This window comes from Pteronotus mesoamericanus, unplaced genomic scaffold (genome assembly GCF_021234165.1).
Source record: "Pteronotus mesoamericanus isolate MK-2021 breed Mesoamerican mustached bat unplaced genomic scaffold, CSHL_Meso_final contig_56, whole genome shotgun sequence".
NCBI lineage: Eukaryota > Metazoa > Chordata > Mammalia > Chiroptera > Mormoopidae > Pteronotus > Pteronotus mesoamericanus.
The window spans coordinates 10,336,592-10,361,685 of record NW_026555201.1 but is presented as its reverse complement, the minus strand read 5'-3'; the positions used below and the strand labels follow the sequence as shown (position 1 = coordinate 10,361,685).

Sequence of the window (25,094 nt, the reverse complement as noted above, 5' to 3'; positions counted from 1 at the left end):
AGCACTGAATTAAGGCAGGCTCTGAAGTATCATGCTGACGTAACTCTGCCAGTGAAGGAGCTTTGTATGCTGTTAAATAATATATAAACTATGGCACAACTAGTGTCATTAATTTGGAAGGCTTATAAGTCCACTTACACTAGGTTTTATAAAGGATATGTTATTTGTCTGCCCATCTCTATAATCAGATATATACAACTGACTTAAAAATATATGTTAGCACATCAACCCTGCCCCCTTGTGGTTTAAGACAGGGGCATTTTTTTCCTAGTTTAATCATGAAACCCTAGTTCAAAACATGGCTACAATGTAGATATTTTTACTTGGTAGAAAGATTCTCTTCAAATTGGTGCCCAGGAGGAAGCCAAAGCGTATCTTTGTGGCTGATGGGAGCGAACACCTCCTTATTAGTATTGTTTTGGTTTAACAGAACTGTTGATATTTGTCCATCTAAGTCACATTCACGGGGCCAGTTTCACTACTTGCTAAGATGACTCTAAGTCTCTGAGATGTTGGCCCCCAACATCTGGCCTTTCTTGGCCTCTTGCTCTAATGGAAGGACCTGGCCAAGGGGACAGGGGCCTGGGTAAGGCCCAAGCTGTTTTGTCGTCTGCCCTTGTGTAAAACCTTGAACAAGCCACTTGTCTGAACTGCAGTTTCAGTGAACTTCTGGTCTCTCTATCCTTCTCCATTGATCTGATGGAGATATATATGGTGTAACAGAATATATCTGCTTTGATTAGTATACCTTCGTAGCACAGTTTCAAATAAGGAAACAGATACCTCCCACGTTGTTTTTTCTCAAGATTTCTTTGGCTATTCGGGGTCTTTTGTGGTTCCATATAAATTTTAGGGTTACCTGTTCTAGTTCTGAGAAGAATGTCATTGGTATTTTAAGGAGGATTCCAGACATTAAGACCAAGATAGCAAAGGAGGGTGAGTCCAAGTTCTAGGGCCCTGGGATGCTTGTCCCCCTCTCTGGGGAGAAGCAAAGATGAACAAGACAAGCCTTGGCTGGTGTGGCTCAGGGCGTTGGGTGTGGCCCCGCAAACTGAAAGGCATCCAGCTGGATCCCCAGGCTGGGCACGAGCCTGGGTTGCAGGCCAGGACCCCAGCTGGGGGCATGTGAAAGGCAACTGATCAATGTTTCTCTCTCACATTGATGTTTCTCCCCCTCTCTTTCTCCCTCCCTTCCCTTCTCTCTAAAAATAAATAAATAAAATCTTTTTTCATAAAAAAGATGAGCAAGACACAATTTTACCTGTTGCTGTCCTCTCTCCTCAAAGCAGTTCTGAACCCCAAAGTTTGGAGTATGGCCCGCAGCACACAGAAATGTAAACAACCTGGTCCAAGGTATCTGATATATGCTGAAGCCAGTGGGACTCAGATACCTATCTGTCATCAGACGCAGAATAGGTGGCAACTGCGATCATTAGGTGGGAACCAGGGAGTGAACAAGCAGTCTCCAAGTACCACCCTGCTCGGACTCTGCATTGCGCCCTACAGATGCAGAATTCCAGTCCTTACCAGACACGGGCTTTTTGTTCATGAAGCTTGATACATTTCCAAGAGAGGGTGAGCTTTACATTTCTTCCCCTCATTTTCCTGCGTGGCCACAAAATTTGTCTCACATTTTATTCTCCTTTGTTTATCACCTGAGCTTTCTTCAAAATTTTACTTTTTGTTCCCCTGATGTAATAGTACTGGCTCTCTATACATCTCTTTGGATCTACTGGTGTTTTTCCAATGTTTCAATGTCAACATGTACAAATAAATCACATCTTCTGGTAAAACAATTAATTTCCTCTCAGTGAAAGGTTTGGTGATGCCTGGACAGACTATTGTAAAGACATGTAAGACATGAAGCTTTTGTTTAGCTGATGGTGTGGGGTTTCCCTCAGATAGAAACTCCATGTTTAGGCATGGTCTGTGTTTATTCAGCAACAGTGACATTCCAATACCCCAGCCTTCCCTCGCTTGAAGAACTGTCTAGGTTTGTGTAAGGGTCATATGGAAGTGAATGTTTGGATTTTTAGAGGATAGTTAATGAGGGTCAAACTGAATTGTGAAGATTTTTGTGATTCCCCTGAATCCAATTATTCCACTTTTCCCATATTTGAGGGTAGGCAGACTACAGGTCACTTGAAATCTTTGTTCAGTTGTGACACATACTAATATATGGGTGTCATATGGGTACCTAAGACCATCCAAAAACACTGTTCATGTGAAAATTAAAGTCTGTTGTGTTCAAGTATAACCAATTCTATCCAAGAAGGAATTTGCTACCCTTTTTTAAGGACCGTGATATTTTTTCTCTTAGTGTCTTCTGCCAGCTACTCATTATTAGCATCCTGAATTCTGTTTCAGCATTATCTTAGAAGTTAAAGGATAGTATTAAGTCAGTTACAAAGGTAGTTTTTAATTTTTTAAGTTTGCTTTTTATTTTGTTTGATTTGATTGGTTTTGTAGAAGTCAGTGAAAAAAAGAAAAGATGCCAACAGACAACACCTCCACCACAAGCTATGTTGCTCAAATGCACAAGTTTTCTAAGTGGCAGGAAAATGAGCTAGTTCAGAGACCCGAAGGAGGAAGAAATACGCATTGCTTCTTCCATCACATACTCCAGACCTTGTTGGAACAAAGTTGAATTGACAGTCCAGAAATGTACTCAGTATTTGTTACAACTACAAATTTCAATAGCTACATTCTTTCTGTTCCTTTGTATAGTTTTTCTTACCCAAATAAGAAAAGGATTAAGAAAAGAATATGGACTGGTCAAAGCTATTTTTTTAAAAAAGAAAAATATTAATATTTGTTCAGCCTTCTGTTGTGTTTGATCGCCACAACCATCCTGGAAGGTCGTGACCCAGGAGACAGCATAGGAAGACCTCGAGGCTGAGCTTCCGTTGCTGGCCAGCAGCTCCTGGTTGCCAGGCAACTCCTTTTAGCATTTAGATAGCAGCTAGAAATGAGCAGCCAGAGGGTAAACAAAGGCAGAGCCCTCACCATTTCAATCTAACAAAGAACTGAACACAGGAGGCTAAAAGCAAAGGAAGACACGTCTCACCCGTGGACCCAGCAGTCCTGAGCCTGATGGATGAGGCTGCCAGGCATTCGGAACAAGACAGTGCAGGAGAGGGGAGCCCTTGAAAGTCTGTGTGTATCATCTCCCCTAGTTGGGAAAAGGAAAACCCTGAGACACTGTGTTCATTCCAAAGCCTGGAAAGGGGAAGGGTAGAGTCTACAGCCCGAAGAAAGGGCCCATAAAACAACTTTGGTTAACTGCCTGCCTCCCATCACATATGCAAAATGAACAAATAGAGTCTAAAGCAAAATAAAGATTTGGGCTAACAGACGCCAGAGCATGATATGAATTCGGACTAACAGACCCCCACACATACCTATGTTTGGGTAGTCATATCCCCCTGGGGAAGCTGGCACCACCTTTACCTGTCAACCAATATGCAAACTTCTTCACCCCCATCTCACCAACTATATAAATCCTCAGAACAAAGGACTCACTCTCTTGGCTCTCTTGCCACATGGGGGGACCCTGGCCAACCAGCCTCTGGCAAGAGGGCTCCTGGCCAGCCGCCCTCTGACAGGGGGTGCCTCTGGCCACCTGACCTCTTGCCGCTCTCTTTTTTGGCCACCCCTGTTCTTGCTACCCTTGCTTTTGCTTTCCCTTTAGGACTTGGCACTAATAAACTTTGCCTGCATGCTAATAGGCTTGTTGATCTGCAATTCTTTACTGTGTCAGCAGGAAGAAACACGTTTCTCCTGTTAACAGTGGTATATATTATCCCCAAATTACAGATGATGAAATTGAGACTTGGGAGGGTTTAGCGACTGGAGAGCTGGGATTCAAATTGAGACCTGACTACGTTCTTTCCGTCTCACCAAGCTATGCTGTATTTATCTAAGATAGCAGAGGACCTGCTAAGAAGGACACAATAGAAATGCCTTTTCAAAGAAAAATGCCACTGAATCCAACAAATAAATGCGTAATAGGGTTACTAAATTATGGCCGATGTTTGTGATTTAGGTGCTACCTAAAGATATAAAGGATATTCTGTCCAGAAAGTATCCAGCCAGGTACTATGAAAAATAGAGACCTTTATTGAAGAAGATACAAGATACAAGAAACATTGTACATAGGACACTGACACCTTAGTCCACTTTAAAGTAGGCACCTTGGGACCTCACACAGTTCTCCCAGTCGCCATCAGCTGCCCTGTCATAGTTTCCTAGTTTCCTGAATCTCATCAACAGTCTGAAATCTCATCTCTTTCAAAGGTGATTTTAGTTTTGGGAACAGCCAGAAGTCTTAAGGCACCAAATATGGTCTGTAGTGGGGCTGAGTCACCTGGGTGCTTTGATGTTTCACCAAAAAACTCTGCAAGGGATGTGATGCATGAGCAGGCATGTTGTCATGATGAAGCTGAAGATTACCAGTTGCCATAGCTGTGAGCTTCTGAATCATCTGCATAGTTTCTACAGAGGAATGTTCACACTTAATGCAAAATTTTCTGCAGATTCATTGCTCTGCTCACTCAGTCATTTTGAATGTGACTGCCACACAGTACACATGCTCACTCTATGGTGTCTACTACCCCCACTGACTAGTACAGTGAAGTCATCATTGTTCACGCATGCGCATTCCAGTCCACTTTCCTTGGCTGTCAGGTTACACTGATGTTGCACAAACCATTTTCGTTATATTAACAATGGCTGGACTTTATCTGGACAGACCTCATAAAACTAGAAATTAATTACCAGAAAATTGGAAATTTCACAAATATGTGGAGATGAATCAAGTTACTGAACAACCAATGGGTCCAAGAAGAAATCAAGAAAAATTTAAAAACGTATCTTGAAACAAATGAAAATAAAAAATAAAACATACCAAAATTTATGGGATGCAGCAAAAGCAGTTCATAGGAATAAAATGCCTACATTAAGAAACTTAAAGACCTTGAACAACCTAACTTTGCATTCAAAGAAGTAGAAAAAGAAGAACAAACTAAGCCCAAAGTTAGAAGGAAGAAAAAACGAAACAGTGAAGAAATAAATGAAATGGAAACTAAAAACAAAAAAAGAACAATTAAACGAAGAGCTGGTTATTTGAGAAGATAAACAAAATTGATAAACTTTTAGCAATACTCACCAAGAAAAAAAAAGTAGACTAAATAACATGTAAAATGTAAGAGAAGACATTACAAGTAATACCACAGAAATACAAAGAACCATAAGAGACAACTATGAACAATTACTCACCCAAAAATTGTACAACCTAGAAGAAATGGTTAAATTCCTAGAAACATATACCTACCAAGAGCGAATCATGAAAAAATAGAAAAGTCTGAACAGACCTTTTACTAGTAAGGAGAATAAATTACAATAAAAAATGTTCCAACAAACAAAAGCCGAGGACCAGATAACTTCACTGACAAATTCTATGAAATATTTTAAAAAGAATACCAATCCTTCTTTAACTCTTCCAAAAAAAGAAGAGGAGGGAATGTTCTCAAACTCAATTTACAAGGCCCTCATTACACTGATGCTAAAACAGGAAAAGGAGACGCAAAAAAAATTACAAGCCAATATCCCCGAAGAACAGAGGTTTAAAAATCCTTGACAAAATATTAGCAAACTGAATTCAACAGAACATTAAAAGAATCATACCCCATCATCAAGTGGGATTTATTCAAGGGATGCAAGCGTAGTTTAACATCCACATATCAATGTGATACACCACTTTAACAAAATAAAAGATAACAATCATGATCATCCAAATAGATGCAGAAAATGTATTTAACAAAATTCAATATATCTATTATCATAAAAATTATCAACAGTGTGTATACCTCAACATAATGAAGGCCAGCTATGACAATCCCTCAGCTAACATACTCAATAGCGAGAAGCTGAAAGCTTTTCCCCTAAAGTCAGGGACAAGACAAGAATATCCACTCTTGCCACTTTTATTCAACCTAGTACTGGAAGATCTAGCCATAGCAATTATGCAAAGATAGGTAGATAGATAGAAAGATAGATAGATGATAGATAGATAGATAGGTAGGTAGATAAATAGAATCCATTCAGAAAGGAAGAAATAAATTATCACTATTTTTTATTATATTTTATTGATTATGGTATTACAGTTATCCCAATTTATTCCCCTCTGCCCCCCTCCACCCAGCACCCCCCGCTCCCTCAGGCAATCTCCACACCATTGCTCATGTCCATGGGTTGTGCATAGGTTTTTTGGCTACTCCATTTCCTACACTGTACTTTACATCTCCATGGCTATTTTGTAACTACCTTTGTACTTCTTAATCCCCTTACTTCCTCACCCATTCCCCCACACTCCCTCCCATCTGACAACCATCAAAACATTCTCCATATCCATGATTCTGTCTCTGTTATTCTTTTTTGCTTAGTTTGTTTTTTAGTTTCAATTGTCGATGGATACGCATCTATTGCCATTTTATTGTTCATAGCTTTAACCTCCTTTTTCTTGAATAAGTCCCTTTAACATTTCATATAATGATGGTTTGGTGATGATGAACTCCTTTAGTTTTTTCTTGTCTGGAAAGTCCTTTATCTGCCCTTTGATTCATTTTAATTATGATGCGTCTTGGAGTGGGCCTCTTTGCACCCATCTTGTTTGGGACTCTGCTCCCTGGATTTGCATGTCTATTTCCTTCACCAAATTAAGGAAGTTTCTTTCATTATTTTTTCAGATAGATTTCCAATTTCTTGTTCTTTCTCTTCTCCTTCTGGCACCGCTCTGATACAAATGTCAGAAAGCTTGAAGTTGTCCCAGAGGTTGCTTACACTATCCTCATTTTTTTAAGATTCTTTTTTCCTCTTCTTGTTCCGACTGGTTCTTTTTTGTTTCCTTATGTTCCAAATCATTGATTTGACTCAACTTCATCCACCCTATTGTTGTTTCTCTGTAAATTGTTCTTTATTTCAATTGGTATATCCTTCATTTCTACAGGATTTTTTTTATACTATTGAGGTCCTCACTAAGTTCCCTGAGCATCCTTATAACCAATGTTTTGAACCCTGCATCTGATATATTGCCTATCTCCCTTCTGTTTCGTTCTTTTTCTAGAGTTTTGATCTGTTTTTCATTTGCCATTTTTCTTTGTCTCCTCATTTTGGTAGCATCCCTGTGTTTGTTCTATGTATTAGGTAGAGCCGCTTTGGCTCTGTGTCTTGGTAGTGTTGCCTAATGTAGTAGGTGCCCTGTAGGGTCCAGTAACACAGTCTCCCCTATCACCGAAGCTCAATTTTCAAGGTGCACCCTTTGTGTTGGCTGAGTACAGTGTCCCCTTGTAGTTGAGCCTTGATTGTTGTTGTCAGGTCAATGGGCTGGATTTACCCAGGCCAGTCAGCTGCAGGGACTGGCTGTGACCACTGATCAGCAACCTCCACCCTCTGTGGAGGAGCAGCTGTGCAGGGGCAGGGTGGTGGTGCTCTGACGTGGTCTGTAGCTGTCTACTGGGTGCGCAGTCTCTGGGGTTTCCCAGGTCGTGAAGGCCAAATCCAGTCCCACCTGTGTTTAACCCAGGGCCACTGTGCCTGAGCTATAAAGCAATCTGAGATGGCTGCTACTTGTGCTGGACTTGGAGATTCCCAGATGAAGCCAAGCTGTGAATCTAGGCTAGCTGCTGCTTATACTGGGCCTGGGGTCATTTAACAAGAGGTAGGGGATTGGGAGTTCACTGAGGCCATTCTTGCTTGTTTGAGAGGATTTAGGAAGTTGTGAAGCATAAGCCAAGACCAGACATTCACATGGAAAAGCCACTGTTAACAGCTGTAAGTTGTGTGGGATGGAGCCTTGGGATCCAGGGCAGGTCAAACAGTGTTAGCCAGGTTAATGGTGTCTCAGATATGGCACCAGCCTGCCAGCTCTATGGCTTTGTGGGGTGAAGAGTTCAGAAGAGGGTCAATCGCTTCTGCATGCCTTTTTGTCTGGAATGGGAGAAAACTGTCTCCCAGCTCTCTGCTTAATGCCAGACACTTCAGTTCTTCCCCATATGCCAGTGGTGCCTTTCAACATGCTACCCTGGAGCTCAGAGGGATTGAGTATGAGTTAGTTTGTGAGTGGGTTCTTTAAGAGGAACTGCTTGGGACTCCAGAAGTGTCTTCTACAGACTCAATGCCTACTGAATTTTTCACCCAGAAGTTATGGGGACTTACCTTCCTGGCACTGGAACCCTGGGCTGGGGGACCTGGTGTGGAGCTGGCACTCCTCACTCCCGAGATATCCCTTCCAAATTTTTATCTACTATATATGTATGTGAGCCCAACCCGTTTTGCATTTCTGCACCCTCCTTCCAGTCTGGATGGATTTGGTTTCTTTAATTCTGTCAGATTTCCATTGAACTCGATTTTTGACAGTTTTTAGTGATGGTTTCCTTATTGTTTAGTTGTAATTTTGATGCGGTTGTGCAAGGAAGCAAGCTGTGCTTACCTATACCTCCATCTTGAACAGAAATAAAGTATTACTATTTGCAGGTGACGTAGCATATTTAGAAAATCCTAAAGACTCCACTTAAAAACTCTGAGAACTAGTAAATAAATTCAGTAAAGTTGCATGATACAAAATCAACATACAAAAATCTGTTGTGTTTCTATACAATTACAAATTATCAAGAAAACTATCCCATTCACCACTGCATCCAAAAGAATAAAACGCATAGGAATCAATTTAACCAAGGAGGTAAAAGACCTGTAGTCTGAAATCTTAAGACACTGATAAAAGAACTTGAAAAAGAGATAAATAAATGGAAAGATATTCCACGGTCATGGATTGGAAGAATATTTTTAAAATGTCCATGCTACCTAATGCTATCTACAGCTTCATGTATTCCATTATCAAAATCTCAATGGGATTTTTCAGTGAAATAGAACAAACAATCCTAAAACTTCTATGGAACCACAAAAGACCTCAAAATAGCCAAAGCAATCTGAGGAAGAAGAACAAACTGGAGGCATCATGCTTCCTGATTTCAAACTATACTACAAAGCTATGGTAATCAAAACAGTATGGTATTGGTTTAAAAACAGACACATATATCCACAGCACAGAATAGTGACCAGAAACAAAACATATATATATACATTCAATTTATTGAGGACAGGAGACAAGAATATACAATAGGAAAGGACAGTCTTTTCAATAAATGGTGCTGGGGAAACTGGGCAGCCACATGTAAAAGAATGTAAATAGACCACTGTTTAACACTGTACACAAAAATTAATTCAATATTAATTAAAGGCTTGAATGTAAGACCTGAAACCATAAAACTCCTAGAAGTAAACACAGGCAGTAAGCACCTTAACATCAGTTTGGTGATGATTTCTTTGACCTGACACCAAAAACAAAGACAAAAAAGCAAACTTAAACAAATGGAACTACATCATATTAAAAAGCTTCTGCACAGCAAGGGAAACCATGAACAAAATTAAAAGGACACCCTACTGAATGAGAGAAAATGTTTTAAAACCATACACCTAATGGGTTAAAATTCAAAATATATAAAGAATTCATACCACTCAATAGCAAGAAAAAAACACTCTGACTAAAAAATTGGCAGAGGGTCTGAATAGAGATTTTTTTCCAAAGAAGAATTATAGCCAACCAGTACACGAAAAGTTGCACAATGTCACTAATCATCAAAGAAATGCAAATCAAAACCACAGTGAAGTACATTGCCTTACAACTGTTATAATGGCTATTACCAAAAATACAAGAAATAACAAATATTGGCAAGGATGTAGAAAAAGAGGAACCCTTGTACACTGTTGGTGGAGATGTTGGTACAGCCACTATGGAAAACAATACGGACGTTCCTCAAAAAGTTAAAAGAGAACTACTATATGATCAACAATTCTATTTCTGTGTGAAAACGCTAACTTGAAAATATATCTGCACTCCTGTGTTCACTGGAACATTACTTACAATAGCCAGGACAGAGAAGCACCCTAAATGCCCATCAATGGATGAATGAAGAAAATGTGGTATATATTTATTTACAATGGAATATTATCCGGCCATAAAAAAGAATAAAATCTTGCCATTTGCAATATGGATGGACCTCGAGGGCATTATGCTGAGTGAAATTAGTCAGACAAATACAAATACCATATGATCTTACCCTATGTGGAGTCTAAAATAAAACAAACAAGCAAACAACCCTGAACTTAAACTCATATATACAGAAAACAAGTTGTTGGTTGCCAGAGGCGGGAGTGGGAGGAGTGTATCAAAGTGGTCAAAAGGTACAAACTTCTAGTTCTAAAATAAATAAATCCTGGAGACATGTTATGTACAGTATGATGAATGTAGTTAAGAATACTGTATGGTAATTTGAAATTTGCTAAGAGAATAAATCTTAAAAGTTCTCACCATAAGAAAAAAATTATAACTATGTTAACTAGATATATTGTGCTGATTATTTCACAATCTATACATATATCAAATGATTATGTTGCATACCTAAAACTAACATATGTCGATTCTATCTCAACTTTTTTAAAAAGTTCTCCTCAAACATCTTATTAACTCAGAACAGCTAATAAATATTAGGCATATTTTACTTAAATAATTACAAGAATTGTTTTTCATGTGCCATGAAACATGGTATTAACAATTATCTCTTTGTTTTATAGGTCTAAAGGGTCAAGTTTTTGATCATCAGGGAAATCCATTACCCAATGTAATTGTAGAAGTCCAAGACAGAAAACATATCTGCCCCTACAAAACAAACAAATTTGGAGAATATTACCTCCTTCTCTTGCCTGGATCGTATACATTAAATGTAAGTATACAGTTCTAGTTGCTGTTCTTAAAATATTACAAAATTCGCAATGTGTCCTCACCCAGAAGGAATCTAAAATAAGCCTGAGAAGTCTGAAAGTAGTACAATTCATCACGACAAAAGGAAAAGATGACATCAGACTTGCCTTCAGCAAGGACTGAGAGAGGTGAGCATGACAGGAACAAACCAAAAAAATCGTGTTCTTTTTCCAATTGGCAATTACTGTTTTTAATAAAGGCCAAATCCTATGTCTTGTAATACATTTTATGATTAAAAAAATGGAACATACCTTATCAACAGTAAGAATATGTAAACAATATAGCTAGAGTACTTGCAAGCTTTATAAAATACCATTTTAATACCCATTTCATGAAATATAATTTCTGCTATTAAAAAATAGATTTGGACAAAATTTTTTCAGGATTCATTAGAAGTAAAACTTGATCCACAAATTTTACTATATTAAGCAAGTGATAAACATATTTTGCAGTTCTTTCGTAAGCAAATGATGATGAGTGTTCCAATCAATGCAAGTGAAGTTCCAGGTTTTAATTCTGACTTAAGATGCATGTTCCTGAGTCATTTCTTCCTGGTAGGAAGCATGAACTGGTTTGAGTCCAAGTAGGTATATGCAAATCAACTAAATGAATAAGTACCCGATTTAGGGTACATTTTGTGCCTCTTACTCTCTGATGCTATGACTTTTCTCTAAGAAATTCAAGATTCCTTTACTTAGATTAGTAGGTCTAATGCCAACCATAGCAGTTGTTCTGAGCAGAACTACTCCTAGGAGAAAGTAGCCTATTCTGCAGGAAAACTGGCTTTGTATTTCATCAGTCACTAACCCCCTTCTTAGGAATCTCTCCTCCCACTGAGTGGCTAGAATCCGCTGGATAACCTCACCTCACTGTGACTCTATGTTATTTACTGTGACATTTCCGTTCTATGAAAATAAGGGTTCTCCTTGTAGTGGACTAAATTATTTTTATGTAATCCCATAAATAAGCCACACCCTTATGGAATAGTTATAAATAGTTCATTTCCAGTTAGTTACACTAACATAGTACATGTTGGCTTTAGCTACTAGTTTGAGGACAAAATTAGAAGGCAAGACTTTGGAAACGGAAAAGAATGGCTAAAATACATACCAGTTAATGGTCATGTAAGTTACATTCCCCATTCTTTTCTCTCTTCACCAAATATAATTAGTTTAGGATTTGTTCTATTTTTCCTGATCATTTCCCCCAACGACAAAAATATATATTTAGCTGAAGATTTTGGAAACTGAAATGAATGGCCGAAATATATACCAGTTAATGGTTATGTAAATGTTAGTCTCCATTCTTTTCTCTCTTCACCATATATATTTAGTTTAGGATTTGTCCTATCTCTCCTGATCATTTCCCCCATCAACAACAACAAAAAGACAAATGTAGTTGAAGATTCAGACTCATATGCACAAAACAAGACCAAATAAAATTCAAACATTCTAAGGAAGCAATAAACTTATACATTTAGATCCCTTGCAAGGGAAATGGGATAATTTGAGAAAAGAATTCCACTTCTAAATAATCTTCATACCCAGTCAGGACATTAAAGTACAGACTTGGGACACAGGGAAATAGTCAGCTCTTTACCTTTACTCTCCATGAAAACGCTGGGGCAGAATCAGTCCACTGCTTCCTTTTCCTGACTGACATCTCCAGATATAAAGGAGCTGTGTCTTTGTTTCATTTTGTAATTGTTGGCAACAGCATTAACAACTATGGTCCCTAAGAACAGACAGTGGATAACTCTTTCACTGAGCAGAACTGAAGTGGTTACTAGCCTGGGAGGCTGGCAGATTGTTACACGTGTTCCATAAAGGCTGCATTTTAGTGGTGGATATTAGTGTTTTCAGTGTTGGCACTACAAAACATTTGAAATCATTCAGATGATTGTTTCTTGTTTCTTCTCAGGTTACAGTCCCTGGACATGATCCACACCTCACAAAGGTGATCATTCCCCAAAAATCCCAGGACTTCAGTGCTCTTAAAAAGGATATTTTATTTCCACTCAGAGGGCAATGGGATTCTATCCCAGTATCAAATCCTCCATGTCCTATGATTCCTCTATACAGTAACTTGCCAAGCCACTCAGCTGCAACAAAGCCTGGTCTGTTCTTATTTTTAGTGACTCTTTTTCACATACTGTTCAGATAAAGCAAAATGTGAAACTCCACCCCATCGCCGCCTGGAATCAGGGATTACCCACGCCAGGTTCCTGCAAAATCTAACTCCCGCTGCGGGACAACTGGACAAACTCTGCCATCCTTCCCTAAGAAGATAAATGGTTGTTTCCAAACCCTACAACAAACGACTTGTGATAATGAAATGAATGATTTAGTCTCGATAATGAATGGAAGATATTCACTCACCTATCAAGTACTGCCCACTTCCACTTAATTTTAAAGTAGTCTTCGAAATTTGTAAGAATTTAAACTTGAGAAACAAAAAAGAAGTTCCTGCAAGAAAAAAAAGGGAGCTAATTCTGTATACAGAGAGCCAGATGAATATAAGCAATGAACATGAACATTTACGGATCACCTATTCTATACAAGACCTTGCTATGAGTGTGATATATGAAGGGAGAGTGCCGTGCGTAACTAGTTCTCAGGGCAGGGAAACATGATGGCAGGACTGGAGATGTTTAGTTTTGCAAATGTTCTAAGAAAATATGAGAAAAAATAGGCAACCGTGCCTCAGTGGCTCAAGAAAATATGAGCCTAATGGGATGACAAGAGGGTGCCTGCAGAGGCCCAGGACAATGGGCCAATGGAAGCGTCCCTGCCTTTCTGTACCTGGATGCCACAGCCTTCTGTTGTGCTGATAACCCCCAAATGTGTGATTCTAGCCTCTTGCCTGAGCCTCAGGCTCACATCCAACTGCTCACTGGATATATATCCACCGGGATGTGACCCAGAGGTACCTCGAGCTCATGTCCAATACTGAACATACTGTTTGCTAGAGCAGCTCTTCCCCCTATTTCCCTGTCTCGGTTACTGGTACCACCAAACCAGAAACGTGGGAGTCACCCTCGATACTTCCTCCTCCTCTTTCAACCCCTATATTCAGTCAATCACTGAAGACTGATGTTAACTATAAATGTTGATTAAGTCTACTTTTCCTCCATGGCTACTAGCACTGCCCCATGCTGGCCATCGTAGCTCACCTGCACCAAGGCAACAGCTTTCCTGGCCTCTTGCTCCCAGCTTTCTCCTCTTCTTCAGATCCGTCCTTCACACAGCCCTTGGACGGTTGGAGGGGTGGTTCTTTAAAACAAAAATCAACAACCTGTTGCTTGTAGTTCCTGCGCACCCGATACCCTGTTTGTGTCCCTTGTGTCTGGAATGCCGTTCTGACCCACATTTTCTCTCTCCCTCCTCCTTTAAAACTCAGCTCAGGCATCAAGTCACCCAGGAGGCCTCTGCTGACCATCACCCCATTCCTTTCTAAATCACCCCCTCCCAGTCAACCTGGGGGCCCCTCCCCTTTGCTCCCTTAACGAAACAGGTTAACTCTATTATTGGACTTACAACACTGCATTACTACCTTCTGTTTCCATGTGGGATATTTCTCTAGTAGAGTGGGAGCTCTTTGGAACCAGGGGCTATTTAATTTGTTTGAAAAATGCATTTTTTTTTTTATCCTCAGAAAACATATTAGGAACCGAATGAATGAACAAAGGGTTCTAGCAGTCTGCTACTCCCAGTCTCTCCCAGAAACTGTATAGGGCTTTGAGTCATCTTATGAAACTAGAGCCCATGCTTTGGCAATTTCCAGTTCACGAGTAACATCAACGGAAGAGTGTTTTCATATATGTATCAAGAAATAAATTCAAATATGGTGCTTTTACTGGACTTTGCATTTATCCTAAGGTTCATAGTAAAGATATTGTTACCTGTTAACACTACAGCTACCTTTTTTTTAAAATCAGAAAACAAAATTTTTACCATTAGTACTCAGTATGAAACAATTATTCTCTGCTATAATGAGAGCTAACCTAACTTAAAACATTATATGTAAGAGTTAACAGGAACTATCAAACAGAAAAAAAAAATAGCCACCCTGGTAAGCCAAGTCTCTAAGTGCTGTGTATTGGTCATGGAAAATGAGTTGCCTTGGCTCTTACTTTAAGTTGAAAGTTCTGTAGGATCTGAAAATGAAACTACTCTGGGCTTGGTACATGGTGAATGTCTGAGAACTATAAATGAATGGGAGGTACATGGGCATTTAGGAGCTATTCTTGTGCCAAGCATATTCTACCTGCACAAAATCATACATGTTTAATATAAACAGAATTTGTAATCCTTTTTTATTTAAAGATTTTATTTGTTTATTTTTAGAGAGAGGGAAAGGGAGGGAGAAGGAGCTGGAGAGAAACATCAATGTGCCTGCCTGTTGCATACCCCCAACTGGGGACCCGGCGCACAACCCAGGCATATGCCCTGACTGGGAATTGAACCAGTGACCTTTGGTTCATAGGCCGACACTCAATCCACTGAGCCACACCAGCCAGGGCTAGAATGTGTAATCTTTTAATTACTTCTTTTAAATATGGTAATAACCTAAATATCTTGATCATTTTTATTTAAATAAGCCATAATTTATTATACTTGAAAATATATGTTAAAGTATTACAGAAGATATATTGGTATATTACACATAAACATTCATAAAATTTGGCTCGATTTACGATCAAGCCCTAAACAATTTTTCAGTCAGGCATTCTGAGTCCTAACTTTTCCTTTTCCATGAAATTTTTCCCTTTTTTTTTAACCTTAGTTTTAATTTTTTTGTTAACTTTTAAATTAAATTTATTGGGGTGACATTGGTTAATAAAATTATAAGATAGCAATTTTTGAAGAAATATGAACCAAAATCTGAATTGGTTCATGAGACTGAATATTAGGAAATGTTTTTAAAACAAGAAATTTTACCAGAATAAAACAAAATTATTTAGAAATGAGCAAAACAAAATAATCTCCAAACCAAATTTACACCAAACCTGAATTTAATTCAGAGCAGGTTTGGGGTACATATTTTCAGCGATGGCTCTGTGCCCCACAGTGTGTAGCAAGGTTTTAGTAAGTACAGTAGAATCACAGCCACACCCTGCACTAATCCACTGAAGTGCCCAAGAGGAGAAACAACTATAGAATGTTGACTATAGTCCAACCAGATCCGCACATCTCCCTGCATAGCCTTCTCTACTTTCCTCCACCGTGGTATGTTCCTCAGGTTCCAAGTTCAGGTATAACTCCTTTTATGGAGAAACCAATATGGTAAAGGTTTTCAAGATAGGAGAAAAAATAGCACATGGCAGTAAAATCATAATTAGGCAGAGGCTCTGAGTTCAAAACCACCCCACATTCAGTTTCCTTACCTATAAAATGAAGGCCTCTGCTGGCCTGGTTCTGTGACTGTCAGAAGCGGTGGTTTGAGAGGCACGCTGGTGCTGGTTTTGGTGCTTGCCCAGGTGGAAGAAGGAAGATTAACCCTCAGGTGAAAATATTTTAAAGGTAGTGTAGCTTATCCAGGACAAAGTCTTTTGCCTTGGGTACAAACAGAATTGGTCTGAAAACTAAAATGAAACATTGATTAGCTAGAATGATCATTTAATTAACTTTCATGAAGCAAGAGTTTTTCTGGTGTAACTACTCAAATGATGCAAACATGAATGAATATGAATGGCGGGGAGTGTTTTAAAGAAATGTTAAATCCCTGCAGGTAAGTGTCAGTGTTGATTTCGGTGCTTAATTTATCACATTCAGAACTGAGCTGTAGGATGTATTCAATATTTTGTTCTAGAAGCAAAATTGCATGGTCTACCTTTAAAGTGTAAAAACATCTGACACTTGATTGGAAATATCTTTTCCAGAAAAATGAGCATCACAGATTGTCTCATGGCAACAGGGTAAGTTGCTTACTGAGAAGTTTGATTCTTATTGTACACAGTGAAAATACAATTAATTAGTGTCTATTTCATGACAGATCCCTTATACCTTCCTCATGACTTTCAATGGGGAAAGAGGGGGAAAATGGTTAAAGAGCAATAAAAACAAAGTTAATAACACCTAAAACAGAAGTTTGGAGAAAGTCTAACTTCGTTGTAGACTTTATATCACTAATAAGCAGATATTTTACTGTATTGCTTACAAATTGTTTTATCATGCTTTAGTATATAAACTACTCCACAGCCTTTTATAGATGTTTCATGATGATTTTTAAAATTTTCTCAGTGACTTTCTAATTAAGAATAAGTACACAAATTAAGACTATAAAGTTGTATTGGGTATTGGCCATGACTACCTCTGAACTTAATAAATCTAGAATATTTCTTATTCTCAATAAATTAATATTCATGTAAACTATGAATGCTGTTTCTTTCCATGACGCTACCTTGAAAACAAATACTTATGCAAGTTTAACGAAGTCCACATACTAGAGAACTGCTTACCATTGAATAAAGCCTGGAAAAGACTGAATTTAAGGCCCTTTTATGAGGCAATACTGCAGTAACTCTTCAAAGCCCAGAGAGTTCTTTCATTAATTCATCCTAATATGTTATATTCCAAATTAACTTGTACTATGGGGTAGATAATGAAAAGCAGGCCTTCTGGTTCAAAAAACAAAAACAAAAACTTTGGAAAATTCACAATGGACATGAATGTAGTGAATGGATGTGAGAAATCATGCAAGAAAGAAATGGGATTTCCCAAACATACTTAGCCATGGAACCACTTTCTAAATAATTTAGCCTAATTCTCAAACTTTAAATGGGTAAGAAGCCCGGGTTGCTGGTAGGGGGCCTGGCAAATGATTAAAGGTCTTGGGGCTAAAAAGATCTCAACCTATTCTCAGACATTAAATAATTTAGCCCAGCCCTGAGGTGTGGCTCAGTTGGTTGGGCATCATCCTGCAAAGCAAAAGTTATTGGTTGAATTCCCCATCAGGGCACCTGCCTGGGTTGCGCATCTGGTCCCCAATCAATGTTTCTCTCATACATCTATATTTCTCTCCCTCTCTCCTTCCTTCCCCCCTCTTTAAAAATAAGTAAATAAAATCTTTAAAAAATAATAATAATTTAGCTAGTACCATACCTTTGAACTTACCTTCCTAGACTTCAAAACACATTTTGAGAAATGTTGATAATAGGGAGAAGTCTTTAGTCATAATTGCTAAATAACAAATGTCCTAAATAATAATGTGCTTTTGAAACAGAGCATACTTATAATTTGCCTCCTGCAAGAACTGGAAAGCAGCCTTTACCCTTCCTCGATGCAACCCAATATCAAATTTCTAGTCAGGCAGAAACCAGGCTTAAGTTTATGTCTGCCCTCTGAGACACGCTAAGAAAGTTTAAAGGAGACAAGGCCAAGTAGGAAACAGCAAATTTACAGGTACCAACTTCTAAAAGTGATCACTATCTCAATTTAGAAAGTAAACTGGGAACAGTTTTCCTATTTCTGAAAGAGAGTTCATTTGCAGAAGTTTCCTGGTATGTTTTAGCTATACTTTAATATTTTAATTTGCAACTCAGAACATCCATTACTCCCTACGCCGCCTCAAAAAAAGCAAGGTGCAATTTTTAAATCACCTACATTTCAAAATACTAAACATAGGGGGAAATGTAAAAGAAAATAAAGTATAAACAAATGATTAGTCCTTTTTTAAAAAATTTCTATTTACTAGTTTTATAATAAAAAGCAACTGATTTAAAGAATGAAACCCCAAATTTTAGAAGCACCAGTTTACATAATTGCTACACCTTCTTACATATTCACTAATGATTTCCAGACTTTATACTAGTGATTACTCAGGTCAAAGTAATTTTCTAATTGATCAACGATCTCTCAACACTAAAGCACAGTATTTTTATGTATACTGAGTGTCTCATGAAGCTCTGAAGGACAAATAGTGAAGGATTTCAGGACTGAAACGTGAGGCTTGCTTTAACTGGGAATAGAACTCTCGTCATTTCATTGCTCTCTACCAGCAATCTTCCTTGTCCATCGTTGGGTTTACCTATGCTACTGCCTTCAGAGAACCCAATGTGGCGCCTCCACCTTGTGGTTTAACAAGTGCGGTTTGATAACTGAAAAGATTTGGTCTTCACATGCCTCTTAAAAAGTGATCGTGATAAAAGGTGAAAAAGTATTTAATACACAGGGATGTTTTCTTTTTTAAGAAAAGCTTTCCCAATTGTTACAACTCTGATACCATATCAGCCTTTAAAGACCAGTTTCCTTATTTTCAGGATTTTTACAACTACTTGTTTGGGGGTAAAAACTAGGAAAAACTACAGAGTTGCTTTCCTTGACAAAGGAAACCCTTTCCTTCAGTACCCTTTACTGAATGCCTGCTGTGCACAAAATGCATAATACTGGGCATCTGGGGGAAGGAGGCACATAGGATGTTACAATCATCTGCTGTGCAAGAGTACAAAGCAACGTATCAGTGCATGTGGCAAGTGCTCAGAGTTGAATGTAGAGAAAATGACAGGGTTAATCCAAGGTTACCTCAGCTGAGTTATGGAAGTTGGTCATGAATGGATGTAAGGAGCTTAAACAACTGCGATTTATTAGAAGTCCTTACTACTTGCCAGACCCCATCCTAGGCTCTACTGTACATTTATTGTTTCTAATTCTGGTACTTGTTTACCAACAAAGTACCAAACAAGTACCAGATTTGTTTGGTACTTGTTTACCAGATCTGTTATGGGAATTTAGCCCTTCCCACTCCACAGGATAAAAATTAAACATCCTGGGAGTCAGGATGCAAATAAACTTTGTTACACTAAAAAAAGCGAGAGAATGGTGAAAGGAAAGCACCAGTTTCATAGAGCCCTAAAAGTCTAAAATGAACAGGAAGAGGATTTAAGATAATAGCCAACAAGCAATAAAATTGAGGGGTTTTTTTCCCCATAATACAACCAATAAAAGGGGAAGACCAAAGGCAGTAAAGTAAATTTAAGTTGATGTTTCTGTGTCCTTAAAGACACTCCTAATACTAGATGTAGCCTGCGTTAGGGTATAAATGAAAAACACAAACATACTAAAATGTAGCTGAGAAAGAAATGAAATTCACCTAGCATGACAGTAGTGGAAAAACTGAATAATGAGTTATGGTTCTCCAGTCCTTACCAATTATTCTAGTAATATCGTTATATATCATTTCAAATGCATTAGCTATCAATTACCACACACATGTGGTCTTCCACTTCCTTGTCACTTCCTAGTGCTTTTGTTCTATTTACTGTTGTTTTTTAAAATTTAATCTTTATTGCATTTTTTGCATTACCTTTTAGTCCCCTTATACCTCCTCCCCCCGGCAATCACCCCACCGCTGTCCATGTCCTTGAGTCCTTTTGACTTTTTGCTCAATCCCCCCACCCTCTAACCTTCTCCCCTCCCAGCTGTCACCCTGCTCTCCATCTATGAGTCTGTCCCCATTTTCCTTGTTAGTTCAGTTTGTCCACTAGATTCCACATATAAGTGAAATCATATGGTACTTATCTTTCACTGACTGGCTTATTTCACTTAGCAAAATGTCCTCCAGGTCTATCCATACGGTAGCAAAGAGTAAAACATTTTCTTCTTTTTTATGGCTAAGTACAATTCCATTGTGTAAATGCCCCATAGTTGTTTTATCCACTCCTCTATTGGTGGACACCTCAGCTGCTTCCATATCTTGGCGATTGTAATTAATGCTTCAATGAACATAGGGGTTCTTATGTTCTTTCGATTTAGTGTTTTGGGTTCCTTCAAATATATTCCCAGAAGTGAGATTGCTGGGTCAAAAGGCAGATCCATTTTTAATTTTTTGAGGTATCTCCACACTGCTTTCCACAGTGGCTGCACCAGTCTGCATTCCCACCAACAGTGCAAAAGCGCTCCCCTTTCTCCACATCCTCACCAGCACTTGTTTGTTGACCTACTGATGACAGCCATTCTGACAGATGTGAGATAGTTAATTTGCATTTCTCTGATGATTAATAATGTTCAGCATATTTTCGTATGTCTATTAACTATCTGTACGCCCTCTTTGGAGAAGTGTCTGTTCAGGTCCTTTGCCCATTTTTTAATTGGCTTGTTTGTATTTTTGGTGTTGAGTTTTGTAAGTACTTTGTAAATTTTGGATATTACCCCTTATCAGATGTATCGGCAAATATGTTCTTCCATTCTGTGAGTTGTCTTTTTATTTTGTTTATGATTTCCTTTGCTGTGCAAAGACTTTTAGTTTGATGTAGTCCCATTTGTTTTTCTTTTGTTCCCTTTGCCTGGGGAGATATATCTGTTAAGAAATTTCTTTGAGCAACTAGGTTTTGCTCCTAGTTTTTCTTCTAGGATTTTTATGGATGTGAGTCTAACATTTAAGTTGATCCATTTTGAATTTATTCTCATATGTGGTGTAAGAAGGTGGTCTAATTTTATTATTCTGCACATATCTGTCCAATTTTCCCAACATCATTTATCGAATAGACTATTTTTAGCCTGTTGTATGTGCTTGCTTCCTCTGTTGATTAACTGACTATGAAGGTGTGGGTTTATTTATGGACTCTCTATTATGTTCTATTGATCTATATTTTTGTTTTTATGCCAGTACCATGCTGTTTTGATTATTATAACCTTATAGTACCATTTGATATTAGGTAGCATGATTCCTCCAACTTTACTACCACTTCCAATTTGAATGCCTTTTATTTCTTCTTCTTGTCTGATTGCTGTGGCTAGGACTTTCAGTACTGTGTTGAATATGAGAGGTGAAAGCAGGCATCCTTGTCTCGTTCCCAATCTCATTAGGAATGCTTGTAGTTTTTGCCTGTTGAGTATGATGCTGGCACTGGATTAGTCATATAGGGCCTTTATTATGTTTAGGTATGTTCCCTCTCTTCCCACTTTGCTGAGAGTTTTTATCATCAGTGGGTGCTGGATTTTATCAAATGCTTTTTCTGCATCTGTTGATATGATCATGTGGTTTTTAATCCCTCATTTTGTTTATGTGGTGAATCATATTTATTGATTTGCAAATGTTGTACCAACCTTTCATTCCTGGAATAAACCCCACTGGATCATTGTGTATGATCTTTCTGATGCATTGCTATATTTGGTTTGCTGATATTTTGTTGAGGATTTTAGCATCTGTGTTCACAGAGATTTTGGCCTATAATTTTTTTCTTTGTTGTGTCTATCTGGTTTTGGAATTAGGATAATGCTGGCTTTGTACAATGAGTTTGGGAGCCTTCCCTCTTGAATTTTACGAAATAGTTTGAGAATCAGAGGTGTTAGTTCTTCTCAAAATGTTTGGTAAAATTCACCAGTGAAGCCATCCAGTTTAGGGTTTGTGTTTGTCGGGAATATTTTGAGTATGGCTTCCATTTCACTAGGTGTAATCTGTCTATTCAGATTTTCTGATTCTTCCTGATTTAGTTTTGGAAGACTGTATGCTTTTAGGAATTTATCCATTTTGTCCAGGTTGTCCAGTTTGTTGGCATATAGTCGTTCATAATATTTTCTTACAATCTTTTGTATTTCTTTGGTGTCAGTTGTATTTCTCCTCTTTCATTTCTGATTTTATTTATTTGGGTCCCTTCTCTCTCTTTCTCTCTCTCTCTCTCTCTCTCTCTCAGAGATTTTATTTATTTATTTTTAGAGAGAAGGGAAGGGAGGAAGAGAAACATCCATTTGTGGTTGCCTCTCATGTGTCCCCTACTGGGGACCTGGCCAAAACCCAGTCTTGTGCAGACTGGAAATCAAAACAGCAACTGTTTGGTTCACAGGCTGGTACTCAGTCCACTGAATCATACCAGCTAGGGCTTCCTCTTTTTTCTTGATAAGTCTCGTAAAAGGTTTGTCAATCTTATTTTATCTTTTCAAAGAACCAGCTTTTGGATTCATTGATCTTTTGTATGGTTTCTTTCAGACTCCATTTGTTTATTTTTGCTCTGATCATTATTATTTCCTTCCTTTAACTCTCTTTGAGCTTTGTTGGTTGTTGTTCTAGTTCCTTTAAGTGTGAGGTTAGATTGTTTATTTGAGCTTTTTCTTATGTTTTTGAGATAGGCCTGTAATGCTATGAATTTCCCTCTTAGGATTGCTTTCCCACTGCCCCACAGGTTTGAGTTGTTGTGTCCTCATTTTCATGTGTGTTAAGGTTTCTTTTGATTTCTTCCTTGATCTTATTGTTGACCCATTCACTGTTTAACAACATGTTATTTGGCTTCCATGTCTTTGCATATTTTTCAGTGTTCTTCTTGTGATCCATTTCTAGTTTCATAGCAAAGTGGTCAGAGAAGATGCTCGATATGATTTCAATCGTCCTAAATTTATTGAGACTTTTTTAGTGTCCTAATATGTGACCTATCCTAGGAAACATTCCATGTGCAATTGAAAAGTGTGTATATTCTGCTGTTTTGGGGTGATAAAATGCTCCCAAGATATCAATTAAATCAGTTTGATCTATTGTATCATTTAAGGCTGCTGTCTGCTTGTTGATTTTCTGTCTGGAAGATCTAGTCATTGAAGTCATTGTAGTATAAAATCCTCTACTATGAATGTATTTCTGTTGATCTCTTCCTTTATACCCATTGAGATAGCTTTACATATTTAGGTGCTCCTATGTTGGGTGTGTAAATGTTTACTAGGGTTATATCTTCTTTTTGGAGTGTTCCCTTTATCATTATGTAGTGTTTTTCTTTGTCTCTTAATATAGCCTTGGTTTTAAAGTCTACTTTGTCAGATAAAAGTACTGCTCCCCTAGTGTTTTTTTCTTTTCTATTTGCATGAAATATTTTTCCATCCCTTTACTTTTAGTCTGTGTGTATCTTGAAATCTGAGATGGGTCTCTTGGAGACAGCATATATATGGGTTATGTTTTCTTATCCTTTCTGCTACCCTCTGTCTTTTGGTTGTATCACTTAAGTTATTTACATTTAAGGCAATTATTGATAGATATGCATGTAGTGCCATTTTATTATTAGACTGTTTTCCTCTTTTTTCTTTTTCCTCTCCCCCCTCCTCCCCTTCCTTCCCTTCCTTCCCTTCCTTCCCCTCTTCCCTCATCCCCCCTTCCTCTCTCCACCCTTCCTCTCTCCTCCTCCTCCTCCTTCAAGGTAGCCCTTTAACATTTGTTGCAGTAATAGTTTGGTGTTAATAAATTCCTTTACCTTGTTCTTGTCTGGGAAGCTCCTTATTTCTCCTTCTATTTTTAATGATAGCCTTGCTGGGTTGCTGGGTAAAGTAGCCTTAATTGTAGGTCCTTGCTTTTCATCACCTTGAATATTTCAAGCTACTCCCTTGTGGCCTAAAACGTTTCCGATGAGTAATCAGATGCCAGTCTAATTGGTGCTCCCTCGTAGGTAACTATCTGCTTTTCTCTTGTGGCTTTTAGCATTCTCTCCTTGTCTTTAAGCCTTGTCATTTTAATTATGTGTCTCGGTGTAGGCCTCTTTGGGTCCAACTTGTTTGGGACTCTCTGAGCTTCCTGGACTTGTGTCTTTTTCCTTCATCAGATTAGGGAAGTTTTGGGTCATTGTTTCTTCAAAATGGTTCTCAATCCCTTGCTTGCTCTCTTCTTCTGGTATTCCCATGATGTAGATGTTTTTATGCTTCACATTGTCTAACGTTTCTTAAGCTCTCACTTTAATTGTTTTATTTTTGCTGCTCTGCCTGGGTGTTTTTTCCTACCTTGTCTTCCAAAACACTGATTCATTTGATCCTCTGCTTCATTTAACCTACTGTTGATTCCTTCCAGTGTATTTATCTCAGATATTGCATTTTTTATTTTAGTCCTTTTATACAGTTTCTTTTTTCACGCTGTTGAGTATCCTTACAATTATTACTCTAAACTATCTGATAAATTGCTTGCCGCCATTTCATCTAACTCTTCTGGAGAATTCTCTTGTTCTTTCATTTGGGGTCCGTCTCTTGTCTTCCCATTTTGGCTGATTGTATTTTCCACCTTAGCTGTTAAAATAATCAGTCATTAAGCTGTTCGGCTGTTAAACTAATGAAGCTTTAATCAGAATCTAGGCTTAAGCACCACAGGGTGGGGCAGTAATTCCTGTGGACGGGGCTATTGCTTCCCCCAAGGCTGACAGAAAGATGCCTCCTGTAGAAAGAGGCATCTGAGAGAGGTGGCTTCTGCAGTATGGAGAATGACTCAGCACAGGGATCCTGGCAGCTGTTCCTTAAGTTCTCTCACTGGGGCTGCCAGC

At 38.4% G+C, this 25,094-nt stretch overlaps 1 protein-coding gene across 1 annotated transcript in view; it reads left to right on the top strand.

The window, feature by feature from the left end:
• The window catches only part of CPM (carboxypeptidase M), a 79,577-nt gene extending 66,054 nt beyond the window's left edge, over window positions 1-13,523 (top strand). The window contains exons 8-9 of the mRNA XM_054580083.1: window positions 10,690-10,838; window positions 12,797-13,523. Coding sequence (XP_054436058.1) covers window positions 10,690-10,838; window positions 12,797-13,039 — 392 coding nt within the window. The 3' untranslated portion in view covers window positions 13,040-13,523. The remainder of the gene's footprint in view (window positions 1-10,689; window positions 10,839-12,796) is intronic.
• The last annotated feature ends 11,571 nt before the right edge of the window (window positions 13,524-25,094 follow it).